Consider the following 27138-nt stretch of genomic DNA (forward strand, 5'->3'; position numbering starts at 1 on the left):
TTTCCTAGAAACTCTATCGTAAAAGAGTAACCATCCAGAACTTCCTCTTCCCTTTACCTGCTTTATTTTTCTCCTTCACTACTATTATTATTACTCATTTTTCTTGTTTAATATCTGTTTCTCCTACTAAAATGAAAGTCTGTGAGAAAAGGAACTTTTAAAATTCAAATTTATTAACTCTTGTATCAGGCTGTCTGATACACAGTAGACTCTCAATAAATATCTGTTAAAAAAATGAATAAATAAAATGGTTTAAGAAAATAAATGCCAAACATCTTGACTTTACCAAGAACAGCAATAAAGCTCTTATGATTAGGAATACTCTTTTGGCTTAACAGAACAATTAATTACCTCCAAATAAGAGGGAATTTATCATGGGCAGAGAACATATAATCACATCAAGAAACTTCCTTTATTTCAACATTGTGCTTATAGTTTAACAACACTGTACTGTACACTTAAAAATTTGTTAAGAGAGTAGATCTTATGTGTTTTTTACCACAATAAAAACAAACCAACAAAAACTTACCTTTGCTGGATGTATACAAGAGTGCTGACTGAAAAGAAACCAACTGAGTGTCAGTAAGACTCTCTTCTACAGACATCTGTACTGCATACCCAGCATCTGGGTTGACATTGGGCAAAGACAATAAGTCTGTTGATCGAACAAAGAAGTTCCCATGGAAAGTATGAATAGAAAGACCTAAAAAGAAAAAATTATCAAAATGATTTATGTATACCTACATATGGATATTTTAAGTTTTATACTAGTCACTTAGATTGGCAGAAAGTAAAAAAGTTAAAAAGATAATACACAGTACTTAGTGAGGTTGAGGGGTAATAGGTATCTTCTTATATGAAGGTGGGGATACAAATTTTCAAAAAACATTTTTGAAGGATAATTTGACAATATCTATCAAAATTCTAAATGAATACTTATTTGACCTTAGCAATCCCATATCTAAGAATTTATCCTACAGATATACTCATTCAAGTGCAGAATTTACAAGTGCAAAAAAATTTTAAGGAGACCTTTTGTAACAGCAAAAAAATTTCAGAAATGCCATCAATGGCTATCAGTAGGAAAATAACTAAATTGTGATTTGTCCATTCTACTGAATACTAGATAGAAGTTAAAAAGAACGAGATAGATTTATATGAGCTAAAATTAATTGATCTTCAAGACTTACTGAGTAAAAATATGTACAATTTATTATTTATGCAAATACACCTTACCATATGCTTTCCATGGAATACCTAAGTAATTTTTTTTAAGACTTGTCAAGTTCAGTAGAGAGAAGTGGGGAAAGAGAAGAACAAGGAGTTCAAACTGTAACTGACGGTGAACAATCAACTGAGATAACTCACAACCTTCAGACCAGCCCAGAAATTTCTGATATATGCCAAAGTGGTTACAGTAACCACATAAGGATGGAGTGAAAGTGTGAGCACACACACATGCGTAAATTGATACAGGAGGACTTCAGCTTTAGCAATAATGTTTTTATTTTTTACAAGAAGAATAGATGCATATTTTGCTTGTGAAATAAAAACCTCCTTTAATATAGTAATCAAAAAAAAAAGAAGGATGCAGGTCTGTATATACAAAAATAGAAAGGTGTCTAAGACATTGTGATAAAAAATGCTAGATGTGTTTCCTACTGCTTTTATTTAAAGTTAAGGCTAAAATATATGCTTATATATTCATGGGAAAACTTTTGAAGGGTATATAAAAAACTTTGGAGGGGAGGATACTGGCATATGTTTGATCCCTCACTTTATAACTTTTTGTACTTTATCTTTTTTGTTGTTAGCTTTGCCAAGAGTATGTATTTTATTTGTAATAAAATAAATGTTAAAAAATAAAGAGATACCTAAGCAAGTTAACCCAAAAAGCTTTATTAAATTAAGCACTTTAGAAAGCCTAGTTCAGGGCCGGCCCGGTGGTGCACTGTGCTAGTGCGCCGCTTGGGAAGCGCGGCAGCGCTCCCGCCGAGGGTTCGTGCGATCCCGTTGCCGGTCCCAGTCCGGTATGGGGGCGACACTGAGGGTTGCGATCCGTTGCCGGACACGGAAAAAAGACAAAAAAAAAAAGAAAGCCTAGTTCATTGGCATATCCCCAAGTTCTTTATGCAAAGTAAGGTACATATAAAATAACCTCCGTCTTGCCGAGTGCCTAAAAGCACTTTCAAGATGTACTTTTCCCTAATGTATAGCCAATATCTGCAGAAATAAACATTTTTGAGGTCTGTCAATCCTGAATGAATAGGATCCAACAAAAGTGTCCTTTAAAACAAAAACACTAAAAAGCTATTAGAATTAATAAATGAATTCAAGAAGTTTGCATTATTACAGTGATGGATAATAGAGAAACTTCATGTGGCACATGGTTTGACTATTAGATTTCAACATGTAGAGGACAGGTTAGTGGAGCCTTATTTTTAATTTTTGCTACATATTTCATTTAGTCTTCCTACTTAAAAAATAACTGCCTCACACCCCTTTATAGAGCAATAATATTTTAATATCTGAATAATAATTAGAACCAGATTGATAACGTGGAGAAATGAAAAACCAAGAATTAGATCACAAATTAAAAGATTTCCCACTTATGGAGATGGATGATTGCAATGGTTGCACAATGAGAAAGTACCCAATGCCATTGAACTGTACAATTAAAAATAGTTAAAATGGTAAATGTTATGTATATCTTACAGCAATTTAAAAAAATAAAAATAATTTTTCTTAAAAGGAAAGATCTTCAGGGGCTGGCCAGTTAGCTTAGTTAATTAGAGCATGGTATTACAACACCAAGGTCAAGGATTCAGATTCCTTTACTAGCTAGCTGCCAAAAAAAAGACTTTCTGCTACTCTTGTTCAATATGAGAGTACTTCAAAAGTTCATGGAAAGATTCATATCTTTTAATTCTATTTTTCCATGAACTTTTTGAAGTACCCTCATAACTGGAATAAAAATCTATCAGTAACATGTTTTATTTTCTTCAGGGATGTGGTCTTTTTTTTTAAATTGAGATAATTCACATACCATAAAATTCACCATTTTATTTATTTGTTTGTTTATTTTTGTTGTTATTGTTGGCTGGTACAGGGATTGAATCCAAGACATTGGTGTTATCAGAACCATGCTCTAACCAACTGAGCTAATTAGCCAGCTTCAAATTCACCATTTTAAAGTATACAAATCAGAGGTTTTTAGGGTTTCACAAAAATGCCTTTTTTTCTGTTAGTGTTTTTTCCTTAATTGCATAGTCCATCAGAGTGAACAAAGTATTTTATTTTAGTATTATTATTTTTTTAAAGATGACCAGTAAGGGGCCAGCCCTATGGCTCACTCGGGTGCGCTGGTAGCGCCGAGACCATGTGTTCAGATCCTATAATAGCGATGGCCGGTGCGCTCACTGGCTGAGCATGGTACAGACAACACTGTGCCGAGGGTTGCAATCCCCTTACCGGTAACAAAAAAAAAAACAAACAAAAAAACACATGACTGGTAAGGCGATCTTAACCCCTTAACCCTTGACTTGGTGGTGTCAGCACCACACTCACCCAGTGAGCAAACCGGCCATCCCTATATAGGGATCCGAACCCGTGGCCTTGGTGTTATCAGCACCGCACTCTCCCGAGTGAGCCACAGGCTGGCCCATGAGCAAAGTATTTTAGAAGAGCAAATCTTATAAGACAAGACTGGGTGAAACATGTATACTGGTATCAAAAACAACATTTACTACCATGTTAAAAAAAAAAGGGGGTCACAGGTTTGGATCCCGCTACTGGCCAACCACCAAAAAAAAAAAGGTCCCCACCTTTAGTGCACCTAATCCTCATGACTGCCTCAAAGCCAATCTTCCGAGTGAGGTATCTTTGCAGTTCCTTCTGTAATTTCTGTACCTGGACTGGATTGTGCTGATGATGGTAAGAGGGATAGTAATAAACACTACCTGCTGAATATCGAGAAATACAACCTGGAAGAGAATACAAAGTCCTTTTAAATTGTGCCATTACTATTACTACACCAAAGTAACTGCAGGCATTTGAATCAATCTTTCTCTAACTTCCCAAGGTACTTAAAAAAAATACTTCATGAGATCCAATCAAGATGGCTGAATAGACGGTCCACAGCGTCACTCTCTCCCACAAATCAACCAAATTTACAACTATAAAAATGTAACATCAGCCAAGCCGGAGCCGCTGGAGCTCAGGGAAGGAGGAGGAGAGACCTACGGAGTTCATGAAGGCGGGAGAAACTATGATGAGAGAAAGAAAAAGCTGCTCTGAGCATTTCGGGCCGCGGCTGCTTTAAGGCTCAAGCTGATAAGCGCATGGAGCAGGAGCCGGGAGAAGCCTCTGTTGTGCCCTTCAGATGGAGTTACTTGAAGGCAGCAAAAGAGAAGAGGGCCTTGGCAGCCCCCAGGACAGCGAGACCGCTAATAGGGTTCACGTGGACCCACGCAGGAGCGAGGAGCCAGAACAACTGAAAAAAGGAGCCATTCAGAGACCGGTGAGTCATCACAAAGGACCAGCACAGGGCCCGTCCCATGGGAAGTGTTTGCAGCACAGGCGGTGGGGGAGATGGGCCCACCAGGGGAACACTGGGACACAGCAAGGACAGCCGATCTGCCCCCCAGTCAGCACAGGACCACTCAGAGGAGACTGGTCAGGAATACAGAATTGCATGGGGCACAGTTTGATGAAAAAAACTCAGGCCCAAATCAGACATTCTACAGAACACAGATCCACTGGGTCTCTGGAAAGCCGGAAGTACCTATTAGGTCAACCATTAAACCCTGAGCTGCACAAAAAGCCTTTCCTAGGGAAACAGCAGCAAAGTAGCAATTTAAACAACCACACAGCTCAAGTACTGGTTCCCACAGGAAGTTCTGCCATGTTAGAAGCAAAGGACAAAAAATTAGTTCCGGCCCAGGCACACCACCAGCACCTTGCGGTCTGCTTGGGAACTGGAGGCTTGGATTTGGGGACTGGACCCCACTCCCACTTCCAGGCAAACTGCACCAGTGTCTCAGGGCCAGCCTGGGGACCTGAAGCATGGAGAAGGGGACTGGACCCCCCTCCCACAACCAGGCACACCACGCCAGCACCTTGGAGCCTGCCCAGGGACCCAAGGCAAGGAGAAGGGGACCAGACCTCTCTCCCACAACCAGGCACACTGAGCAAGTGCCTTGGGGCTCTGCCAGGGACCTGGGGTATGGAGTTGGGGATCAGACCACCCTCCCACAACCAGACACAACATGCCAGCACCTCATAACCCACCCAGGGACCTGGGGCAAGGAGAAGGGGAATGGTCCTCTCTCCCACAATTAGGCACAACATGCCAGCACCTTGGGGCCTGCCTGGGGACCCAAGGCAAGGAGAAGGGTAATGGATCTCTCTCCCACAACCAGGCACACCACGCCAGCGCTTCAGGGCCCACCTGGGGACCTGAGGCATGGAGAAGGGGACTGGATCTCTCTCCCACAACCAGGCCCACCAAGCCAGCGCCTTGGGTTCCATCCAGTGACCCAAGGCACGGAGCCAGAAACCAGACCCTCCTCCCACACCAAGGCATACCACACTAGTACCTTGGGGCCCACCCAGGGACCCGAGCCAAGGAGAAGGGGACTGGACCTCTCTCCCACAACCAGTGACACCATGCCAGCACCTCGGGGCCCGCCCAGCCCAGAGGCATACAGAAGGGGACTGGACCCTCCTCCCACACCAGGCACAAAATGCCAGCACCTCGGGGCCCACCTGGGTACCCGAGGCATGGAGAAGGGGACCAGACCCTCCTCCCACAGCCAGGCACACTATGCCAGCACCTTGGGGCTTGCCCAAGGGACCAGAGGCATGGAGAAGGGGACCAAACACACCCTACAACCAGGCATACTGCCAGTGCCAAGGAGCATGCCAAAAACAGCACCCCCACGTGGGTGGCCCACCATAGCCACCACAATAACTATGGCTGCTGCAAAAGCGGCTATATGTCACAGCCACCACGCAGATGGTCCGCCAACCACTGGAGTACATTCACACAAAAAGAGTCACCAGCAGAGAAAAAGAAGAAGATATCTCTTTCCACAAAACCCATTTCAGAGTGACAGAAGAAGCATTTACTCTATGATAATATTGGGGGACCTGATCATATCTCTCAGCATTAGACAGATCATCTAGGCAACAAGTTAACAGAGTAACCATTATTCTTTCAGAAGGAGAGAAGAAATCTAGGGCAATTAGAGGGGGGATGGGGAGGGAATGGGGGAAGGGGAGAGGTTAGATAAGGGGCATAAAGAATAATTACGATTTGTAACAGTATATATGCTAGTAATATTGATTTAATCAACATATCTCAATGTTCAACCCCAAAAATGTCTAATCGATTTTGATTAAATAAATAAAATAAATTAAAAAAAAATACTTCGAAAAAGACAAAAAGAAAAAAAAAAAAAAACTTCATTCCTTTAAATAGCAGTATAGAAATTTCCCTATTACTAAATGCTTAAAGTAGAGACCATAAGATTTATAGTATACTAAACTGACTGATTAACTCTCCCAAGGGAAAAAAAGTTCTTTTAGAATACTATCGTGTATATAAATAACATTTTGATACTCATTTAAGAAAAAATATCATTAGGAGGCACTTACCCAGAGAAGCCAAATCAGAATACTGTCCACTGAGAAGGAATAAGTCAACAGCTATCTGCTGACCAGAACAGTCCAAAGCTAATTTCTTATAGAAGTCAGTGGATGGTGTCAGGTGTATTTCCTATTGATAATAAATTACAAAGAGAAATTTTTAAAAATCAGTAAATTGTCATAAAATTTAAATACACATCTACATATACCAAGGTATTAACAATAATTATCTCTGGGCATTCTATAAAATCCTTTTGCTTTGTTATATTATTTGATTTTTCATTAAGAATTATGTATTGCTTAAGATTCTATAGTTTTCTTTGTTTTACACCTAAAAAGAAAGAAATACATGTACTATATTAATTTCATAATTGGTTAAGATTATTAACTAAAATGTATTAAATGCTCAGCATACTGAAAACTGTTCTAAACAATTCATATGTAATATCTAGTCTTTTCAACTATCCTAAGAGTAGATACTATCATTATTTTCACTATACATGTAAGGAAACAAAAAGGCAAAGAAATTAGGTAACTATTCAAGTTACTTAACTATTCAATCTACTAAGCAGTGTAAAATAGGCAGTCTGACTCCAGGAGTGAGATCATAACCAGTTTAGTATACAGACCTCTCTCTCCTAATCTTTTGAGAAATACAGGTCTCAAACTCTAAGTTTACATACACAGGAGCTAAAAAGCAATTCATGACCATCAATATTACAATATATCCCTAACTGGTAATCTATGTTCTACTTCGTCCCTAGCAAGCATATTCTTAGCCATCCAGATTTTCACATCAAAGGCAGGCTGGATCGCTAGTGGCCTGCTAAAGATATTAAAAATAATGTAAGGGTGAATCAGGTAGAGAAAAATGTAATAAAATAAAAATGTCTACATAAAAGTGAAACCGTTTACCCATTTCCTTATGGTCCTTCCTCCCAACAACTGAAAAATAAATTTTAAAAAACAAGCTCTGTGATCAAAGGGACAGAACACCAATATAAATCTTTTCATATATTTGATAGCTTTCTGACCTTGGCAGATGACCTTTGGTTGGGTTCCTCTCGTGGTTTCAGGGTTCCCACTCCAAGAGTTGGAAGTTGTGTTTGAAAGACAGACATTCGACCACCAGTTGGGGACATCAGCTTAAAGGCAGCCTGAAGTGCAGGACCCAAGGCACTCTGGGTCTCCAGAGTCTTGGTAAACATTTGTGGCAAAGTTTTCAGTAAATCTTGGACAAGCTAGTGAAATAAAGCAAGAAAACTCCAGAGTATTACAATTAATATTTATTTTTTCAGAACAAGTTAGTATCTAATATGAGTGGTCTTCAAAAGGTTCATGGAAAGATTCATATTCTTTTAATTCTATTTTTTCACGAACTTTTTGAAGTACTCTTGCATAATAGACAAGAAAGACATTGAGTCATGATGATGGTCAGAGAATCTACAGATGTTACAGTAAACAATGAAGTTGTTCAAATGATGGGAACACCATTTTAAGTCAACATTATATATTGGCAAGCAAGACAAATCAAAATTGGGGCCTTACAGTTCTTGCACATGCAGTAGTCCAGCAAGACTATAAGTCCAAAATGTATCAAAAAGAACCATCACAGTTTAGAGAGTTGACGTTATTTTTTTTCTACCAAATATCCCCAAAGAGATATATTTTAATGCCATAAAATACGGCCTTCTCCATCACCTCTACATACTTTATTCTTTTAAATTCCAAAGTGAGTTTAACTCTTCCCTGTCACAAAATCTAAGATATCCAGTAACTTTGCTAACTAGTAATATTACTACAAAAGAAAAATAAAATAAAAAACTACTACCTATATCAGGTTAGGTTGTAAAAATAAAGAGTTAACGGGGAAAAAAATACTTTGCACTATGGCACAATCACCATTGCTAACAGCGGAGACCATAGACTTGCTAGTTAAAATGTTACCCCTATGGCATATATGCATGTACAGGGTAGACAACATCCCCCCTTCAGACACATTCTGTTCACCTCTCACTGTATTATGTCATGGCAATTTCCAGGCAGGTAATAAGAGTTTCTTCTGAACTGACCCCAATGACACTCTGTGAATCAGAAAAGCAAAGGGCACTGAAAGCAGCCTAGCTAATGTGCTTCTGTGTAGTGACCAGAAGCTTTATCTCAGCAACCCTCCCAACTTCCCAAACGGCTGGCAAGACAGGTTTTCTTCAGGTGTTCCTCCTTTATGGAATAGGCTTATTTTCTACCCTATGATATACAACTTGCTTCATTATACTTAAAAATGATCAGCTCAAGGTTGAACTCAAGAGTTGTTCCTCTAATGAATTTTAACTAAGAACAAATATAAAATGATATACATCTTAGAAATGTCACAGAAAGAAGCAAAATTTTACTTAAAGTTCATTTCAAAAATATATTCCTTCAAATTTCAATTAAATATGTCAGGTATGAAAACGTGCCTTACCTCTTTACTTTCATTTAAATTTACTAACAAATTCTCTGGCATAGGTATAAAAACATCTGAAAAATAAATAAATATTTATTTTAAACAAAATTTAATTGCTAAAGATGTTCCAAATACATAACAGTGATGCAATTAACTACTCCCAAACTTAAAGAAAAGCCTCCTACACTATGATAGCACTGTCTATATATGTCCAAAGAACCACCAAAGGAGCACTAATTCAGGTATTTATTGCAACTTTTCTGCTTCTCATCTTCCACCTTATAAAAGATAAGTAGTCTCCCAGTATGCAAATATTGACCTCTAAATACTCACTAAGGCTTTGTGCAAGTGCTCTGCTTCTTAGGTTGAAGACAATTTAGAATCCTGCATTACCTTCTTTTTTTTTTTAATGGCTGGCTCAAACCAGTCAAAGACACACTCTTGGCATTAAAAAAAAATGTTGACTAACATGACACACAAGAATGCTATATCTCTATACAGAAGTAATACAGCTCACCAAGAGCTCTGTCATTCAAAAAGCTGATGCTTTCTCATAAAGGCCCACATCAGTGCCTTCAATAATGGGAGTACAAAATCAAGTGAATCAGAAGGTATGCTAACTGACCTCTTCGTATGACCCTCTTGGGACTGGCAGTTAGCTCAGTTGGTTAGAATGTGATGCTGATAACACCAAGGTCCAGGGTGCAATCCCTGTACCAGCCAGCCGCAAAAACAAACAAAGAAAAAAATACATGAGCCTCTCAAGATTCCCATTTATTCCTGCTTAGGAATTAAACTCCCTTCCTTAAAAGGAAGCAAAACTGGGAAGAGAAGACTGGTAGAGGAAGATTATGAGGAGAATCAGTTTCTATATTTTTATAGATTTTGTGGGTGGCGGGTGGGTAGCTGTCTGGTACAGGGATTGAATCCTGGATGTTGGTGTTATTAACACCATGATCTATCCAACTGAGCTAATGAGCCAGGACCCCTCTATAGTTTTTATTTATTTATTTATTTATTTTCCCATATAAAGATGACCGGTAAGGGGATCTCAGCCCTTGGCTTGGTGTTATCAGCACCGCACTCTCCCGAGTGAGCCACAAGGTGGCCCTACAGTTTGTTTTTAATTACAAAAAAATAAGGCTCATTATAAAGTTAAAAAAAAAGAACCAAAAAATAATTTGAAACATTATTTACTTCAGCTGTCATATAAAAATTCCACCAGCTACTCTTCAGTCTTCTTCCCTTTTTTTCCTTTATAATTATTTTATAACAACTTTATTGAAATATAATTCACATATCATAAAATTTACCCTTATAAAGAGTATATATAATTCAGTGATTTTTGATATATTCAGAGAGTTGTCCAAGATCACCACTATCTAATTCCAGATCCTTATTATCATCTCAAAGAGAAACCCTGTAACCATTAACAGTCACTGTCTGTTTCCCTTTTCCCCCAAGTTCCTGGCAACTAGTAATCTACCTTCTGTCCCTATGGTTTTGCATATTCTGGACATTTCATATAAAGAGAATCATACTACAGTATATGTCTTTTGTGATTGGCTTCCTTCACAAAGCATAATGTTTTGAAGATTCCTCCATGTTGTCATGCATCAATACTTCATTCTTTTTTATTGCCCAATAACATTCCATCGTATGGACGTATCATATTTTATGTTCATCAGAAGATGAACATTGGGTTGTTTCCACTTTTTTGGTCATGCTGCTGTGAACATTAATGTACAAATTTTTGTACAAACATGTTTTCAATTTTCTTGAGTACATTCTTAGTGAGTAGAATTGCTGGGTAACTCTATTATTTAACTTTCTAAGGAACTGCCAGACTTTCCCAAAGTGGCTGGTACTATTTCATATTGCCCTAGCAGTGTATGAAGGTTCTAATTTCTCTACTTCCTCAGTAATACTTGTTATTGTCTACCTGTTTAATTTTAGCCATTCTAGTTGGTGTGTGGTGACATCTCATTGCAGTTTTCATTAGCATTTGCCTGATAACTCATTATGTAGAGCATCTTTTAATGCACTTATCAACCATTTGTATGTAGAGAATATTGAATATTGCATTCTGAGTAGAGAAATGTCTATCCAAATCCTTTACCCACTTATTAATTAGGTTATTTGTCCTTTTATTATTAAGTTGTAGGAGTTTTTTATGTAATCTAGATATAAATCCCTTATCAGACAAGATTTACAAATATTTTCCCATTCTGTGGGTTGTCTTTCCACTTTCTCGATGGTATTCTTTGAAGCACAAAAGTTTTTGATTTTGAGGAAGCCCAATTTATCATTTTTTTTCTTTTGTTGCCTGTGCTTTTGGTGTTATGTCTAAGAACACTGCCTAATCTAAGGTTATGGAGATTTACTTCTATATTTTCTTCTAACACTTTTGTACTTTTAGTCTCACACTTGGGTCTATGACCCACTTTCTGTTAATTTATTATGGTAAAATATACATAATATATAAAATCTACAATCTTAACTATTTCAAAATTTGATCGTCCCACATAGAAAATCTGTAGCCACTAAATAATAGCTCCTTATTGTCTTTTCCCCCCATTCCTTGGTAACCTCTATTCTACTTTCTGTCTCTATGAATTTGGCTATTCTAGGTACTTCATGTAAGTGCAATCATATATTATTTGTCCCTTTGTGTCTGGCTTATTTCACTTAGCATAATGTTCTCAAGGTTCATCCATATTGTAGCATGTATCAGAATTTCACTTTTTTTTAAGGCTACATAATATTCTATTATATGTTTACACCACATCTTTTTTTATCCATTCACCTGCTACTTGGGGTGTTTCCACTTTTTGGCTATTGTGAATAATGTTGCTATAAATGATGATGTACAAGTATCTGTTTGAGTTCCTGCTCTCAATTCTTTTGAATATATATTGAAGAGTGGAATTGCTAGATCATATATAATTCTGTATTAACTCTGAGGAACTGCCAAACTGTTTTCCATAGGAGTTGTACCATTTTACCCTCCCATCAACAATGCATAAGGGTTCCAGTGTTTCCCCAGCCTTCCCAACACTTGTTATTTTCCATTTTTTGATAACAGCCATCCTAATGGGTATGAAGTAGTATCCACTGTGGTTTTGATTTGCATTATTTTCCTAGTGACTAATGATGCTGAGCACTTTTTCATGTGCTTATTGGCCATTTGTGTATCTTCTTTGGAGAAATGTCTATTCAAATCCTTTGCCCATTTTTGAATTGTGGTTTTGGTTTTTTGTTGTTGAGTCATAGGAGTTCTTTAGATATTCTGGATATTAAATCCTTTATCAGATATACGATTTGCAAATATTATCTCCAATTCTGTGGGTTGACTTTTCACTGTCTGGATAGTGGGGTTTTTTTGTTTTTTTTTTTTTTTTGTCCTTTTTGAGACCGGCCGCACCACGCTCAGCCAGTGAGCGCTGTGAGCGCACCGGTCATCCCTATATAGGATCCGAACCCGTGGTGGGAGCGCTACCGCGCTGCCAGCGCCGCACTCTCCCGAGTGCGCCACAGGCTCGGCCCTGGATAGTGTTCTTTAATGTACGAGTTTTTAATATTGATGAAATCCAATTACTTACTTATTCTTTTACTGCCTGTACTTTTGGTGTCATATCCAGGAAATCATTGCCAAATTCAATATCATGAAAATTTCCCCCTCTTTTATACTTTAGCTCTTATGTTTAGGTCTTTGATCCATTTAGAGGTAATTTATCCTCATATGGTTTAAGATAAGAGTCCAGCCTCATTCTTTTGCATGTCCAGTTTTCCCACAACCATCTGTTGAAAAGACTATCTTTTCCCCCATTGAACAGTTTTAACACCCTTTTTTTTTTTTTTGTCTTTTTCCGTGTCCAGCAACGGATCGCAACCCTCAGTGTCGCCCCCGCACCGGACCGGGACCGGCAACGGGACCGCAACCCTTGGTGTTGCCCCCGCGCCTCGCTCAGCCAGTGAGCGGGAACCAGTCCGTATGTGGGATCCGAACCCTCGGGCGGGAGCGCCGCCGCGCTTCCCAAGCGGCGCACTATCCAGTGCGCCACCGGGCCGGCCCTTTAACACCCTTTTCAAAAATCAATTGTCCATATATGTTAAGGTTTATTTCTGAGCTCTCTATTCTATTTCTTTGGTCTATATGTCTAACCTCAAATACTTTTTGTTCGTTTGTTTTTGGCAGTTGGCTGGTAGAGGGACCTGAACCCTTGCGCCCTGGTGTTATAACACTGTGCTCTAACCAACTGAGCTCTCAAATACTTTTTGAATGAAGGAATGGGAAGAAGAGAAAAAGAAACCTAAATCTAAGTATTAACATTAACTTGTATTTATTACCTGTTCAGAATTCACTTTACTCTGTTTCTTGTTCTATAAAATGAGAGATTAGACTGAAGGATTCTTTTTTTTTTTGTCTTTTTCGTGACCAGTAAGGGGATCGCAACCCTTGGCTTGGTGTCGCCCGCACCGCGCTCAGCCAGTGAGCACACTGGCCATTCCTATATAGGATCCAAACGCGCGGCGGGAGCATTGCTGCGCTCCCAGTGCCGCACTCTCCTGAGTGCGCCACGGGGTCGGCCCCTGAAGGATTCTTAAAACTCCAACAATCTCATGATTTTTAAACTCAAGATTCTCCTCAATATACTAGAATCATACCATACAATAATTTGTCAGTCATGAAATATTTCTAAAACTGAAAATTCCTAAGGCAGTTCAATAAATTTAAGTGTATAACATATACCTTCAATATCTGAAACTATTAGCATCTGAGGTTGAGAGAGACCTTCTTGAAGACTGTAGAAATGGATTGTACTGTCAAATGTTATGAAGCCAATTTTTGTTCTAGTGTTGCCAGGAAGCCTAAAAACAAATTCAGAAGATTATTTTATCAAGTTTTCCCATCTACATACATACATACATACATAAAATATCTAAGAGTTACATGCAAATATCTAATCTAATATTATGGAAATTGGCCCAACATAAACAAAGGTTTAAACCACCCAATGTTTAACTAGCATGAAAACATATCTCACTCAAAGGAAAAGCACTACACATAAACCAAACAATCAACAAAAAACTACAATAAGACAGCAATTCAAAACCAATTACATATATATATATAAAGTTATATCTAATCACTTAGGAAATAGCACGTAAAAATACTGGAAAGCACGTATAAAACTTTGCAGATGATTTGAAGCTATTTTATAAAGAGTACTTTAAAAAATTACTATATATCAACTCTAAAATATAAATTTAGGTAGTGCATCTCTTTACCTCTTTTTATATTGTTTAATGCATTTATTTAAGAACAAAGAGGAGCAAAAGCATCTGTTTTAAATAATTCAAGTATGTGGAACTACAGTTTCATAAAGGGAAAGAGAAATTGGTTTCCACTCTTACTCATGCTTGGGTGAGTCAGCAAACTATCTCATCAATACACAATCCCACACACTATCTACAACATTAAAAATACAAACGCTGGCAGGAACAAGGATGCTCTTTCACCAAGGTAAGAAAGTTACTCCATGTGTGATAAGATTTGGTCTTCCACATTCCTCCATACCACACAAGAGCACTATACTTTTTTATAATGAAAGGTCACACCAGATTTCATGGATTGTACTAAGAATCTAAGCACCATTTAAAATACAGTTATTTAAACAGATTTAAGAGACACGATAACCAAATGCAATGTGTGTACACTGTTTGGATTCTTATTCCAACAAACATTCAATAAAAACACATTTTTGACACAACTAGAAACAAAAAATGAGCTGGGTATTAGGTCATATTATGGAATTATTGCTAATTTTGGCTGGTATGATACTACTATTGGAGTAAGGATTAAAAGTTAGTCCATATTGGCTTTAAAATACTCAGTGGGGGAAAGTGTGTGTGAAGGGGGAGGATTAGATGAAGCAAGAACAGAAGAACGCTGAAGATGATAAAGTTGGGAAATGGGTACCTGGAGGTTCATTACATTATTCTTCCTACTTTAGGTTTGAAAATAATGTTTCTAGAGAGAGTGATGCCTAAGTTAACAAATGATTTACATGGACTTATAGAACACAATAATATAGGTTTTTCTTTTGTATCTTGAAAACTACTCATTCATTTTGCAAACATTATTATTTATTTCAGACTTAAACTGAATTGAGACACTTACAAATCCAGATTGTCTAACAAACTCTGGCAAACTGAATTCAAGTATCCAGTTTCAACTGCATTGTGAGACACATCAAATACAAAGAGGTACACTGGAGGTTGAGGTGGTCGTAACTGAAGGGAAAAAAAAGGATCTCATTAAACATGTTTAATAGTTAAACTTACCATGTGCCAGGTTCACACATGACAAGACAATAAAATAAGCACTATTTACAGAATGAGTGGAGAGTATAATAAACAGGTAAAGCTATAATATATTTTTACAGATGCATACTTAAAATGAGTCTGTGATTGCCATAATTCAGAGGAGTGTTTTTCCTAGGACAGGGAGGAAAGGAAATGTGAATAGAACGGCTTCTGGCAGTACTGGCAATGTTCAATTTCTTGACCTGAACAGTACTAACACAACTTTTTCGGGCCGGCCCGTGGCTCACTCGGGAGAGTGTGGAGCTGATAACACTAAGGCCCGGTTTCGGATCCCATATAGGGATGGCCGGTTCGCTCACTGGCTGAGCGTGGTGCTGACAACACCAAATCAAGGGTTAAGATCCCCTTACCGGTCATCTTTAAAAAAAAAAAAAGAAATGAAATCATCAATTTGCCACTTTGAGGGCGTTTCCTTCCACAGTAATTTGCCGCTAAGGACCTTCTGTAGGAAGCCCTGTCCTTCCATGACATTGTGGCACCATCAAAACAGTGGATCAGCACAACTTCCAAAGTGACATATAAAGTTCATGTTTGGCATGAACTTTTCCTAAAGCTATGGATAAAACCCTTTTTTATCTTCCAAGCTTTCTGTGAAATTTTGACTTTTCTATATGTGTGTTATATTTCACAATGTAGGGAAATTATAATTCTGAAAGTGACAAAGTTAGCCTCAGCTGTTTATTCAATCAACACATTTCAGCCAAACTGAATAAAAATTTAAGACTGTATTTTAAACTTCCAAACTCAAAACTGGTTTTCAACTCAGCAAAAAGCATCAAACAACCACAATCACTATTGAGCATGTAGCATACTGACTTTTATTTTTGCATGTATCACTTGCCAAATTCATAGAACCTGCCGCCCTAGAGATAAGCCAGAAAAGAACAAAAACACTTTGCTATAGGCAAGTTTCCAAATTTATAGGAAGCCATTTTTGCAAAACCTGGGAGATAAAAGGAACCTAGGAAGGCTGATTCAAAAGAACAAATGCTTCTGCTTTTTTGGTTTTAATTCAGTAAAGGCACAGCTACACTGCAGATAGCTATTACCAACCACAAAATGCCACAAAATGTTTTCTACACTGAAGCTTCTCTGTAGTGAAGAGACTGATCCCTCACAAGTTCTACAGTAAAATGGTTCCAATTGCCCAGATAAAGACTATGCCACAAGGGCTGGCCACTTAACTCAGCTAGTTAGAGTGCTGCCTTGTAATACCAAGGTCAAGTGTTCAGATGCCCATACCAGCCAACTGCCAAAAAGACAAAAGATAGACAAAAAAAAAAAAAAGACTATGCCACAAAAATATACTAAAATATTAAAATATTAAAAGTCACTGTAAAGTCTTATCTTAATATTTCCCTTTCCCTAGTGGCAATTATGGCACAGTGAAAGGATAACCGAATTAAGGCCTAGATTTTTATGCAAGTTCTACCACTTACTAAGTGATATTTGGCCAGTGACTTAACCCAAGTTTGCTTTCACATCTGTAAAACAGGATTCACTTCATTTCCCTAGCTTACTTCACAGTATTGATTGTGAAAATCAAAAATATGAATGCTTTGTAAAATGTAAAGTACTAATTAAACATTAGGCATAATTATTTTTAAAATGCAAGACCTCAGATATTCTCACAAGTTTATGAGAAAGTACTTGCAAGATGTTCATCACAGCATTATTTGTAACAGAAAAAAATTGAATGTAACTTAAAAGTCAATATTACCCTGATGTTATACTGCAAATCTCTCGATGGACACACTAGAAACTTAAGTGGAACTTTACATACACTTTTACTTTTCAAACATACCCTTATATACTAATTAATTTTATAAGTAATGAACAAGTACTACACTTTTATAAATTTAAAACATAAAATTTTGTTAAAGGATGCTATACTGTTTTATTTAAAACCCAGTATTAAGAAATAAGTGCACTTTATAAAAAGTAAACACTTACCATGTATTCTGAAGGAGCCATAAACTCAATAGTAGCATTTTGAACTTCAGGTCTTCTGTGAGGTTCTCCATAAACTCTGGTCAAAGGGTTGTACATGAACTCTTCAGGAACTACATAAAGTTAACAATATATATATATATAAATAAAACTGAAAGGATTATTTTAATATACCTTGCATTTGGCCATTTTCTTAATTTAGGGGCTTATAAATAATTCAATATAGGCCAAATATTATGGGATAAATTCACTTTTTTTAGTTCCACTCAAGTTCACCACATATTAAATGGTACTAAATACGTCCTGCTTTTACAACTATAATCACTGTGATGTTTTTTTTCTATCTTCTGAAATCCTCTTTATCTTAATTCTTGCTATAGCAGCTTTCCTAAAATAGCTTGAAAAGATGATAAAAACTCATTAAATGCCAATTTTTTCTTTTCTTTTTTTTTTTTCCTTTTTGTCTTTTTTCGTGACCGGCAAGGGATCGCAACCCTCAGTGTCGCACCCGCACCGGACCGGGACCGGCAACGGGATCGCAACCCTTCGGTGTCGCGCCTGCACCGCGCTCAGCCAGTGAGCGGCCGGTCTGTATATGGGATCCGAACCCTCGGCGGGAGCGCCGCTGCACTCCCAAGCGGCGCACTGTAGCAGTGCGCCACCAGCCCGGCCCACCAATTTTTTCTTAAATTTAACAATTAAACAAGGATATTAACATTCGACATATGGGCTGGCCCGTGGCTCACTTGGGAGAGTGTAGTGCTGATAGCACCAAGGCCCCGGGTTCGGATCCCATATAGGGATGGCCAGTTAGCTCACTGGCTGAGCGTGGTGCTGACAACACCAAGTCAAGGGTTAAGATCTCCTTACCGGTCATCTTTTAGAAAAAATAAATAAATAAATAAAAAATAAACAAACATTCGACATATGAAGTGTAAAGACTCTGGCTGGACCTAGAAAGTTTTACCTATGAAAGGTAAAACTATTTCATAGGTTAAAAGCCGTAAGGGTTTAGTGAGTTTTAAATTAATGAGATCTTTATGGAACATCAGTTGCCTGCCACTTACACTAGTGCTCAGAGAGTATTTTCTAAGTCACCTGTCTTCCGACTAACTAGTTAGAAATTCAAATCTCTATGTACTCTACAGGGTAAGCTATAGTTCACGAAATGAGCAGCTTATGAAAGAGGCTTCAACCTTTATTACCATTTCATTTTGTATACTGAAGCACATACGCATTAGATTTTAAAGGTATACTAAAACCTATACATACATTTTCTAATAACATAATATCACACTTTTTACTTTAAAAAGTATATAATCATTTATTTATAAGTATAAAACGGCTGACTGGTTGGCTCAGTTGGTTAGAGCACGGTATTATAACACCAAGGTCAAAATGATCAGCCTCAAAAAAAAAAAAAAAAAAAAAGGTATAACTACATACAGAAAAGTTAACAGTAGTTTTCTCCATGTTGAGGGATTGCTTTCAGATAAATAAGGGGGTTGTTTGGTTTTTTTTTTTTTTTTTTTAACTTCACATTGGTATTATCTGATTTCCCTACAATGCAAAGATAAAATTTTTAAACATTTCAAAAAAGCATACCATCATTGACTCGGTAACATAAGTTACACTTCCATCTCCTTTGATCAAGAAAGCTGACAAAAGGGTTGATATACGTCCTGCATGAACGGCATCTCACAATCGTACTGGAGGTAACCACAGGCAATTGCTGAAAAAACAGAACTAAGTTTTTAAAAGCAATGATCATCATGTTGAAAGGGCAAGCATTAATCTATCCCTTCCAAATAACTGTTGGGATATAATTTTGGAGAAAAAACCTAGAGTAAAAGAAGTATCCAAACTGCCACACAAAAAATTTATGTACATAAAACGTACTGATTTTAAACCCTATTGTTTTTCCGGTACCATTCTCATTAAAATTTGCCTTTTAAAAAGTATTTGCTTTCTCATTAAACACTCACATTGCAAAACCAAGGTAGTAAATTTACAATGTACTTTTGGGATGGATTGCAAAAGAAATGCGATCAACATTCTAAAACAAATGACCAATGAAATCATTACAAAGTTTCTTGATGTTACATTAAAAAGCCTACTTAGTTCTCATAAAGAACTGTTATAAAGTAAGGTAAGGTTAAATTATATTTAAGTATTCAATTAAACTTTTCAATTATGCTCCTATTTAAAGTTTTTCCTACATATTAAAAGTTCAAAAGTCTTAATATCAAAAATCAATATACACAATAAAATCATATTAACAATAGGTTTGTTTTTGGAAAGTCACCTCACTCACACACTGATCTTCATGAGTATGTGGTCATATGTCAAGGTCCCAGAGCCTTAGGACAAAGGTAGATCTGTTTTTTTCTTTTGTAACAATTTCTTGAAACATCAAAGTTTACTCCAACAATGGCAGAACAAAGAGACTGAAGTACTTTAATGGATAAATAATTTAAAACTTATTAAACAGTACAGTTTACTCATTTATTTTCTTTCAGTACCTCTACTCTATTCAGTACTTCTTGAATTTCTCAACAATATGCTTATTTTACCTCATTTTGAAAGTGTTTGATAATAAAATTTTTGCCTGAATTACAAATAAGGAAATCTGTCAATGGTCAAGTACCTAAAGTTAGCTCAAACAAATTCTATATGTGACTCTTGCATTGTTGCAGAAAATTTTCACCACCAAGATAATTTTCCACAAGACATTTACTTTCACTAGGGAAACATACCAGCAGGTCTTTGAAAGGATGAAGCAGTAGCCCCAGAGGAAGTTTGGCTTTGTTCAGTAAGGCCTGAGTCTGAGGAATATTAGTCAGCGTGCATCGAAATAACCTATGTCAAAGTAAAAAGCATGTGTTGGATGCTGCTATGATTATTTTTGGATCAAAAAAAATTTTTTTAAGGCACCCATTTTAATATTGGAAACAGATTACAAATGAAATATTTCAATAGGGGCCGAGCCTGTGGCGCACTTGGGAGAGTGCAGCGCTGGGAGCGCAGCAGCGCTCCCGCCGCGGGTTCGGATCCTATATAGGGATGACTGGTGCGCTCACAGCGCTCATTGGCTGAGCGTGGTGCAGCCGGTCTCAAAAAGGACAAAAAAAAAAAAAAATTTCAATAGGCCCTCTCAAATTTTATCCCATTAAAATATTTAAGTATAACTCCTACTGAGAAATAGAGAATAAATGGTTACCCCATATTATATAACTAAAATACAGTCTCTTCTTGGCTTTATGTGTAAGACAGTCTACACTATCAAACGACTTATTTTTCTTTACATGAGTCTAGATTAAACTGGAATTACCAGGATATGACCCAAATTTGCAAATGCAGTTTATTACATAAAAGTTCAGTTTTGCTGAAGATTCTAAAAATACTATTTAAAAATAACAAAATTCAATTAATCAGAAAGTCATCACCACATACATTTAAACTTACGGCAAATTTTTAGGAAGAAAAATGTATTACAATTATGTTTGTTATGAAATCAACTTAAATACCAGCCAGCAGCCAAAAAAAAAAAGAAAGAAAGAAAGCAATTTAAAATGAGTAAAACAAAGGATTATATAGAATCTAATCCCTGTACTTTGGATATTGGAGAAAAAATGTAGCTACCATAATGATAATGAATATCATAATCTCACTATTGCTGAAAAGAGCAACAACCAATTTGGGGGTTACAACCCTATTTTTTGACTTAGATATTTCAAATCTCAATTAAGTAACAGAGTTCTATCTTCTGTGTCCAGAATTTCCTTCATAAATTAAGAGACTTGTACAGCTTATTCAGAACACCCTGAAGCTCCAAAAAAAAAAAAAAAAAAAAAAAAAATCTGTAAAACTTTTAGAACATGCATGCTGTCACATTTAATAAGAGATGCTATTTAAAGCCTTACTCTGGGTTACAGTTGAGTTTCTGGATGTCTTCATGCAAATTTGGAACTGGAGGCTGCAAAGGTGTTGAAGGAAGCATGTTTCTTTCTTGAAGAAGATTGATAACTCTTAGACCCTCTGGATGCAGACTTAATCCACTCATGCTTGCAGTTAAATGATTAGCACCTAACGGAGTCTACAGATACATAATTTCAAAGTAAGTAACCTTTATAAGTGTGTAGGGACTTGGTTAATTTCTCTCTAAATAACAAAAGTGTAATCTAGATTTCATGGCCAATCTTTTGGTTCTGAAGCAATGTATAAGGACAAAGCCTTTACAGAATATCCATTATTATTCTAATTGGTTATAAAAACGTTAAGTATATCTTCTTAAAACTTGCTTCACGTGTATACAATTAAAACTAAAAGATGGAAAATAGGATTAAAAAAGAAAAGTTTACCTGAGTAAAGGCTTGTGGCCCACTTGGGTAATTCAACGAAGAGGGTGGCATTCCAGTTGCACTAGGTGGTGTTATGTTCTGATAACCCGGTGGTAAGGAAGGATATGAATATCCAACACTTCGGCTCATTTTGGGATTCTTATTAGTAAGCTGTGGTGTTGCTAGAAACAAGGTAACTTTTAAGTTCTATTTTATACTCCAGAATAATTTAAATCAACACATAGATCCATTAAATTATAGGAATTATAATTCTAAAATTCTTTGGATAATTTAATACTTTATCAATTTTATAAAATAAGACAAATAAACACTAGTAACAAAGTATTACCAATTATTAATATCTAGTTAATGTAGACTATAGATGTAAATACACAAAAATAAGTTTGGTATAATTTATTTGCTTTCATATCATATGCTAAATTTTGTATTCAAACTAAAATTTTAATTCAAAACAACTTTAATGAAACATTCTAAATGTTTAACTTAGGGGATTGGTTAAATAAATTTAAATATATCTAACTGATAAAACTACTCTACATTCTAAATAATAATAATGAAACCCACGACCCCAATTCTGAAGGGAAGAAAACAAAAAACCTAAATGCACAGAGATGAAAAATGTTAACAGTAAGTATAGATAAATAACATAACTATGAAGTTTTCTTAGTTTCCTACAGTGAGCACAAATTTATACAATGAGCCCAAATTTATACAATGAGCGCATATTACACATTACTTCTGTAATCGGAAAAAAGACTTAAAAAAAAACATTCATAGCATCTCACCCAAGAAGCCACCTCCTTCAATTTCATCATAACTATTGTGGACCACCATAGATCCATTATTGGTATTTGATGTAATACCTAAGAAGGAAGTTCATTAGCAAGATTTAAATTAGAATGATTATTATGATTTCTGCAAATATCTAAAAAATTTCTTTAATATCTAAAATTTTCGACAACTTTCCAAACACCAAATAGTTTAAAACACGGCCTATCAAAAACGTCAAATGTTGAAATAAAAAATTCAAAAAATGCAAGTTTTAGAATATACAAAAGTTTCAAACAACTTAAATGCAGCTTCAGGGAAGGAAACCATGAGTCTTCAGAAAATCTTTTTTCATCTTACATTGTGCCTAAACCAAAGGCCCATATAGCAAGGCTTTTCAAAACTTAACTCTAGCAAAATAACTTCTAAAACTGATGGTCCTTTGTGTGGAGTTTATAAAATTGTATACTTTCTGAAAGATTTCAGCAGTTGCAAGAGCTGCATTAAAAAAACTCTAAGGACCACTACGGATACAAGAAAAAAGTCCTCGTGCTTTCTGTCTCTTGATTGTGGCAGCCAATAGAGGAATATGGGGGGAAAATTTTTAAAAAAAACACAAAAACCTCTAAGGAGCAGTACACTATGAAAAAAAAAATCATCATAGTCAATACTACTTAAAGAAAGTAAGATTATGAGGATAAAAGACCTTATTTTCAAAATATTTAACAGAGTGGAATCCAAAATTAATTTGAAGGTGATATAAATGAATTAAAACAACTGCTTTAAGTCTAGAGAACAACCACTAAAATTAGATTAAAATCTTAATTTGTCTTCTCCCAAAACTGTATAGGATTAATGATAAATGCCAGAGACATCTGCTTATGAAAGCTAAAAATGTATTTCCAAGTACCCCTGCTTTTTATGAGCTCTAATTCAGAGGCAGAAGAAATTAAATTCAGCAAACAGCATCAACATTTAGCACCTAAGTACAAAGGTGCTAACTTTAACAACATACTAACACCAAATAGGTAAATTTAATGATTTCAATAGTCAGTAACTTCTATCCAACTCTCAACACCAACTAAGTTTAGCCATGAATTGATACAAAAAAAAACCCCATAGTATAACTTTTAGTAGAAACAAACAAAAGCATAGGGCATAATGTGAATTCTTCTTAACTGGTTAGAAATGTAATATTTATTGTAGCCTGATTGTCAAAGTTATAACGTGGCAACCAGTGAGACAATGTCTATTGTTCTGTTACTCATTATTAACACTATTCTTTTCCCTACTTATAATACTTAAAAAAAAATGCTAGAAGGGCCGGCCCGGTGGCGCACTGGATAGTGCGCCGCTTGGGAAGCGCGGCGGCGCTCCCGCCCGAGGGTTCGGATCCCACATACAGACCGGTTCCCGCTCGCTGGCTAAGCGAGGCGCGGGAGCAACACCGAGGCTTGCAATCCCGTTGCCGGTCCCCGGTCCGGTACGGGGGCAACACTGAGGGTTGCGATCCGTTGCCGGACACGGAAAAAAGAAAAAAAAAAAAAAAAAAAAAAAAAAAAAAAAAAAAGCTAGAAAAAAATACAAAATGATAATATTGATTACATTCAATAATATGATATTGGCATTGTTTTTTCTCCTCTTCTGTTTTCCTATTTATATATCTTGCTGCACTGGTTTTAAAATCATATTTCTTACTTTACAAAAATCTTATTTAATACTTATATTTCAAAGTTACATCCCAAGATTATGCTTTAAAACATTTTACCTATATAAAACTTCAAACTGATTGTGTATTTGTCTTTTTATTTAGTCTCAAATATTTGTTAATATTTACAGTAACAGCGACAATCAAAATATTTTTGATGGAAAAAGGTCAAAATTTTAAAAGGAGAGTTCTAACACCATGTCCAGAAAAGCAGGAATTGTTCTCTTGTACATCCCCAAAGTCACCTAACTTTATAGGCATGATTTTTTTAAAAAAATTTGCACAGCAACAAAAAAAGAAACAAAAAAAAGTTAAGAGCAGTGTTCCCTAATGCTAGTCCACAGCCCAGTATAAGGCAATGGAATTCCTGAGGAACTTTTTGTTTATTTTTATTTACTTATTTATTTATTTTGGCAGCTGACCAGTACAGAGATCAAATTCTGGATCTTGGTGATATCAGCACCATGCTCTAACCAACTGAGATAACCAGCCAGCCCCTGAGGAACTTTTTAAATTCCTGAAGCCCCATCCCTAACCCAAACTAGATTTTCTGGAAAAATATGATTCTAATGCACAGAATTCAGATAACACTCACCTTTCTACCCTAAGTCAAAACTTTAGGACTTGACTTTGTTTTTCGGTTTGCTTACCTTCTTGGTTGATAGCTGAATTAAATGAAGGTGGAGGTACAGCTCTATGTGATGATTTCTGGGGCATGAGGGCCCTTACTGGAGGTACGCCTCCAGTTGGAAGGGGCCCATGAGGAGTTCCAGATTGAAAAGTAGTAGGCAAAGGTGGATTTGCTAAGGGAGGTGCAGAACCTATGAAAACATTGGTTTTTCACATGTCACTTAAGAACTTAAGATAAAGGCCAAAGCCAGCCTTTTACCAAAGCTGAATAACTCCCAAATCCACATTTTAATTATAATCACTGACAAATCACCAGAAATATCTTAACTTCCTATATTTATGACTTTTTCATCTATATGTATACTTTACACATTTCTAACTCTCTACTGCCATGCTTCTTGTCAATTATTAAAACAGTGTAAATATAAAATCAGCATCAAATCACTTCTAGAGTAGACACAATGCCCTATTTATTAATTTTTCATTAGCTGATCATAGAGGTTCAATAGGCCAAGTGAAATATTCTAATGGAAATTAACATGAATAAAATTTCATTATTTTTTTTCCATCTCACAAAACACACTGGAATAATGTCATTAATTTTATTTTATTAATTCTACAATATTCTGTTAATTTTACTAACATAGTCCATTCAATTAATATCCAGTAAGTTTAGAATTAGCTTTCTAAAAATACAAAGTATTGTGGTTATTCTAATTTCTCCAAGTTCTATCTCATTTGGCTTTGTTTTATTGGAGCACAACCTATTAAAACGTGAGAATATAAACTTGGACACTGTTCAATGTTCACTTTATAATAGTTAAAGCTAGCTTACCTTCTATACTGGTTTAAATATATTAAGAATACTCTGTAGTCTTAAAAATCAGGAAACGATCCAAAGTTTATATATAAACATTATAAAACACTGCTATCCAGGATGTTTATAAGTACCCATTAAACCAAACTAAGAATGACACATTATTTGTCTTTGTATCTCACCAGTATTTCACTGCCCTAATCTTACCATTTTTCTATTTGGAAAATAAGTTCCAACTAGTGTAAAAACAGTTACTCTATGGGAAATTCTTCTATGTGATAATCAAAGGTTCAAAACCCACAACCACCAGTTCTTTCAAGTTAACCACATTGCTTCCACCTTCTCATTAGCCAAAGAGGAGGAGCAAAGTCTACATAATAGATAAAACACCACTGATAAGTAGGTGCTTTACTTTTTCATTACAAGACTTTGTTTTTTTTAAACATCTAAGTTTGTGAGTAAAATAGGCAATAAATTTACATATACAAGTCACATATATATGTATATGACTTTATAAAGTCATAAATTTACATATATTGTATATAAAATACAGATAACTTGTATTTTATAAAACAAAAGGAATAAATGCAACCAGATACAAAATTTTTCAAAATGCTTCTTCAATACTTTAAAATTCTCCAGGGCCAAATTGAAAATTTATTTTTATTACTGAACCTTATAGCTTCCAACAAGACTAAATCAGTGCCTTATTGACAACAGTGAAGACAAATATTACTGCTACTTAACTCCCTTATCAAAGAAGCACCCACATATATTTATGGCAATACAGACAAGTCAAAGAAACAAAGGGGCAAGGTACATTACCAACTCAGCATGAACAAGAATGTATGATACATTTGGCCACAAAGATGTAACAACCTAATGTTTAACAGAATACAAGCTTATAGAAATTCTTTTTATAGATTTTAGAAGAATATTTTTGAGTCCTGAACATGCCACATTTCCAAAAACAGACATTATATTTTCAAATTGAATAAATCTTATTTATAACACTAATACCTATAGTTTCAGAATCTGCCTTCTCTAATCCCTAAAGCTAATTAATTTGAGGATGCTAATAGGTGGCCTATTAGAAAAAAAATTCAAGGGTCAGCCCATGGCTCACTTGGGAGAGTGTGGTGCTGATAACACCAAGGCCATGGGTTCAGATCCCTATATAGGGATGGCCAGGTAGCTCACTTGGGAGAGTGTGGTGCTGACAACACCAAGCCAAGGGTTAAGATCGCCTTACCAGTCATCTTTATTTAAAAAAAAAAAAAAAAATTCAGAAAACTTAATATGTAGACTAGAAACAATATAACTCAGGCACTCGGTTTTGATATCAGACTATCAGGTACTTATTATCAATTATGGGTTAAAAAAACAGAAGTAAAAAGTGAGGCATTTATTTTAGAGGTCT

General features: G+C 36.1%; 1 protein-coding gene across 2 annotated transcripts in view; it reads right to left on the bottom strand.

Moving 5' to 3' along the window:
• SEC24A (SEC24 family member A) overlaps window positions 1–27138 on the bottom strand; it is a 72624-nt gene that overhangs the window by 20487 nt on the left and 24999 nt on the right. The window contains exons 3-16 of one of the 2 annotated variants that reach the window (XM_008573572.1): window positions 24922–25092; window positions 22581–22658; window positions 21796–21956; window positions 21358–21530; window positions 20191–20293; window positions 19040–19166; window positions 17438–17547; window positions 15279–15391; window positions 13848–13966; window positions 9113–9168; window positions 7683–7889; window positions 6658–6778; window positions 3825–3983; window positions 530–703 (exon numbers count right to left, since the gene is read on the bottom strand). In XM_008573572.1, the coding sequence (XP_008571794.1) occupies window positions 530–703; window positions 3825–3983; window positions 6658–6778; window positions 7683–7889; window positions 9113–9168; window positions 13848–13966; window positions 15279–15391; window positions 17438–17547; window positions 19040–19166; window positions 20191–20293; window positions 21358–21530; window positions 21796–21956; window positions 22581–22658; window positions 24922–25092 (1872 nt within the window). The remainder of the gene's footprint in view (window positions 1–529; window positions 704–3824; window positions 3984–6657; window positions 6779–7682; window positions 7890–9112; window positions 9169–13847; window positions 13967–15278; window positions 15392–17437; window positions 17548–19039; window positions 19167–20190; window positions 20294–21357; window positions 21531–21795; window positions 21957–22580; window positions 22659–24921; window positions 25093–27138) is intronic. The other variant, XM_008573573.1, reaches the window with a different exon arrangement.

Source organism: Galeopterus variegatus, unplaced genomic scaffold (genome assembly GCF_000696425.1).
Source record: "Galeopterus variegatus unplaced genomic scaffold, G_variegatus-3.0.2 Scaffold935, whole genome shotgun sequence".
Taxonomy (NCBI): domain Eukaryota; kingdom Metazoa; phylum Chordata; class Mammalia; order Dermoptera; family Cynocephalidae; genus Galeopterus; species Galeopterus variegatus.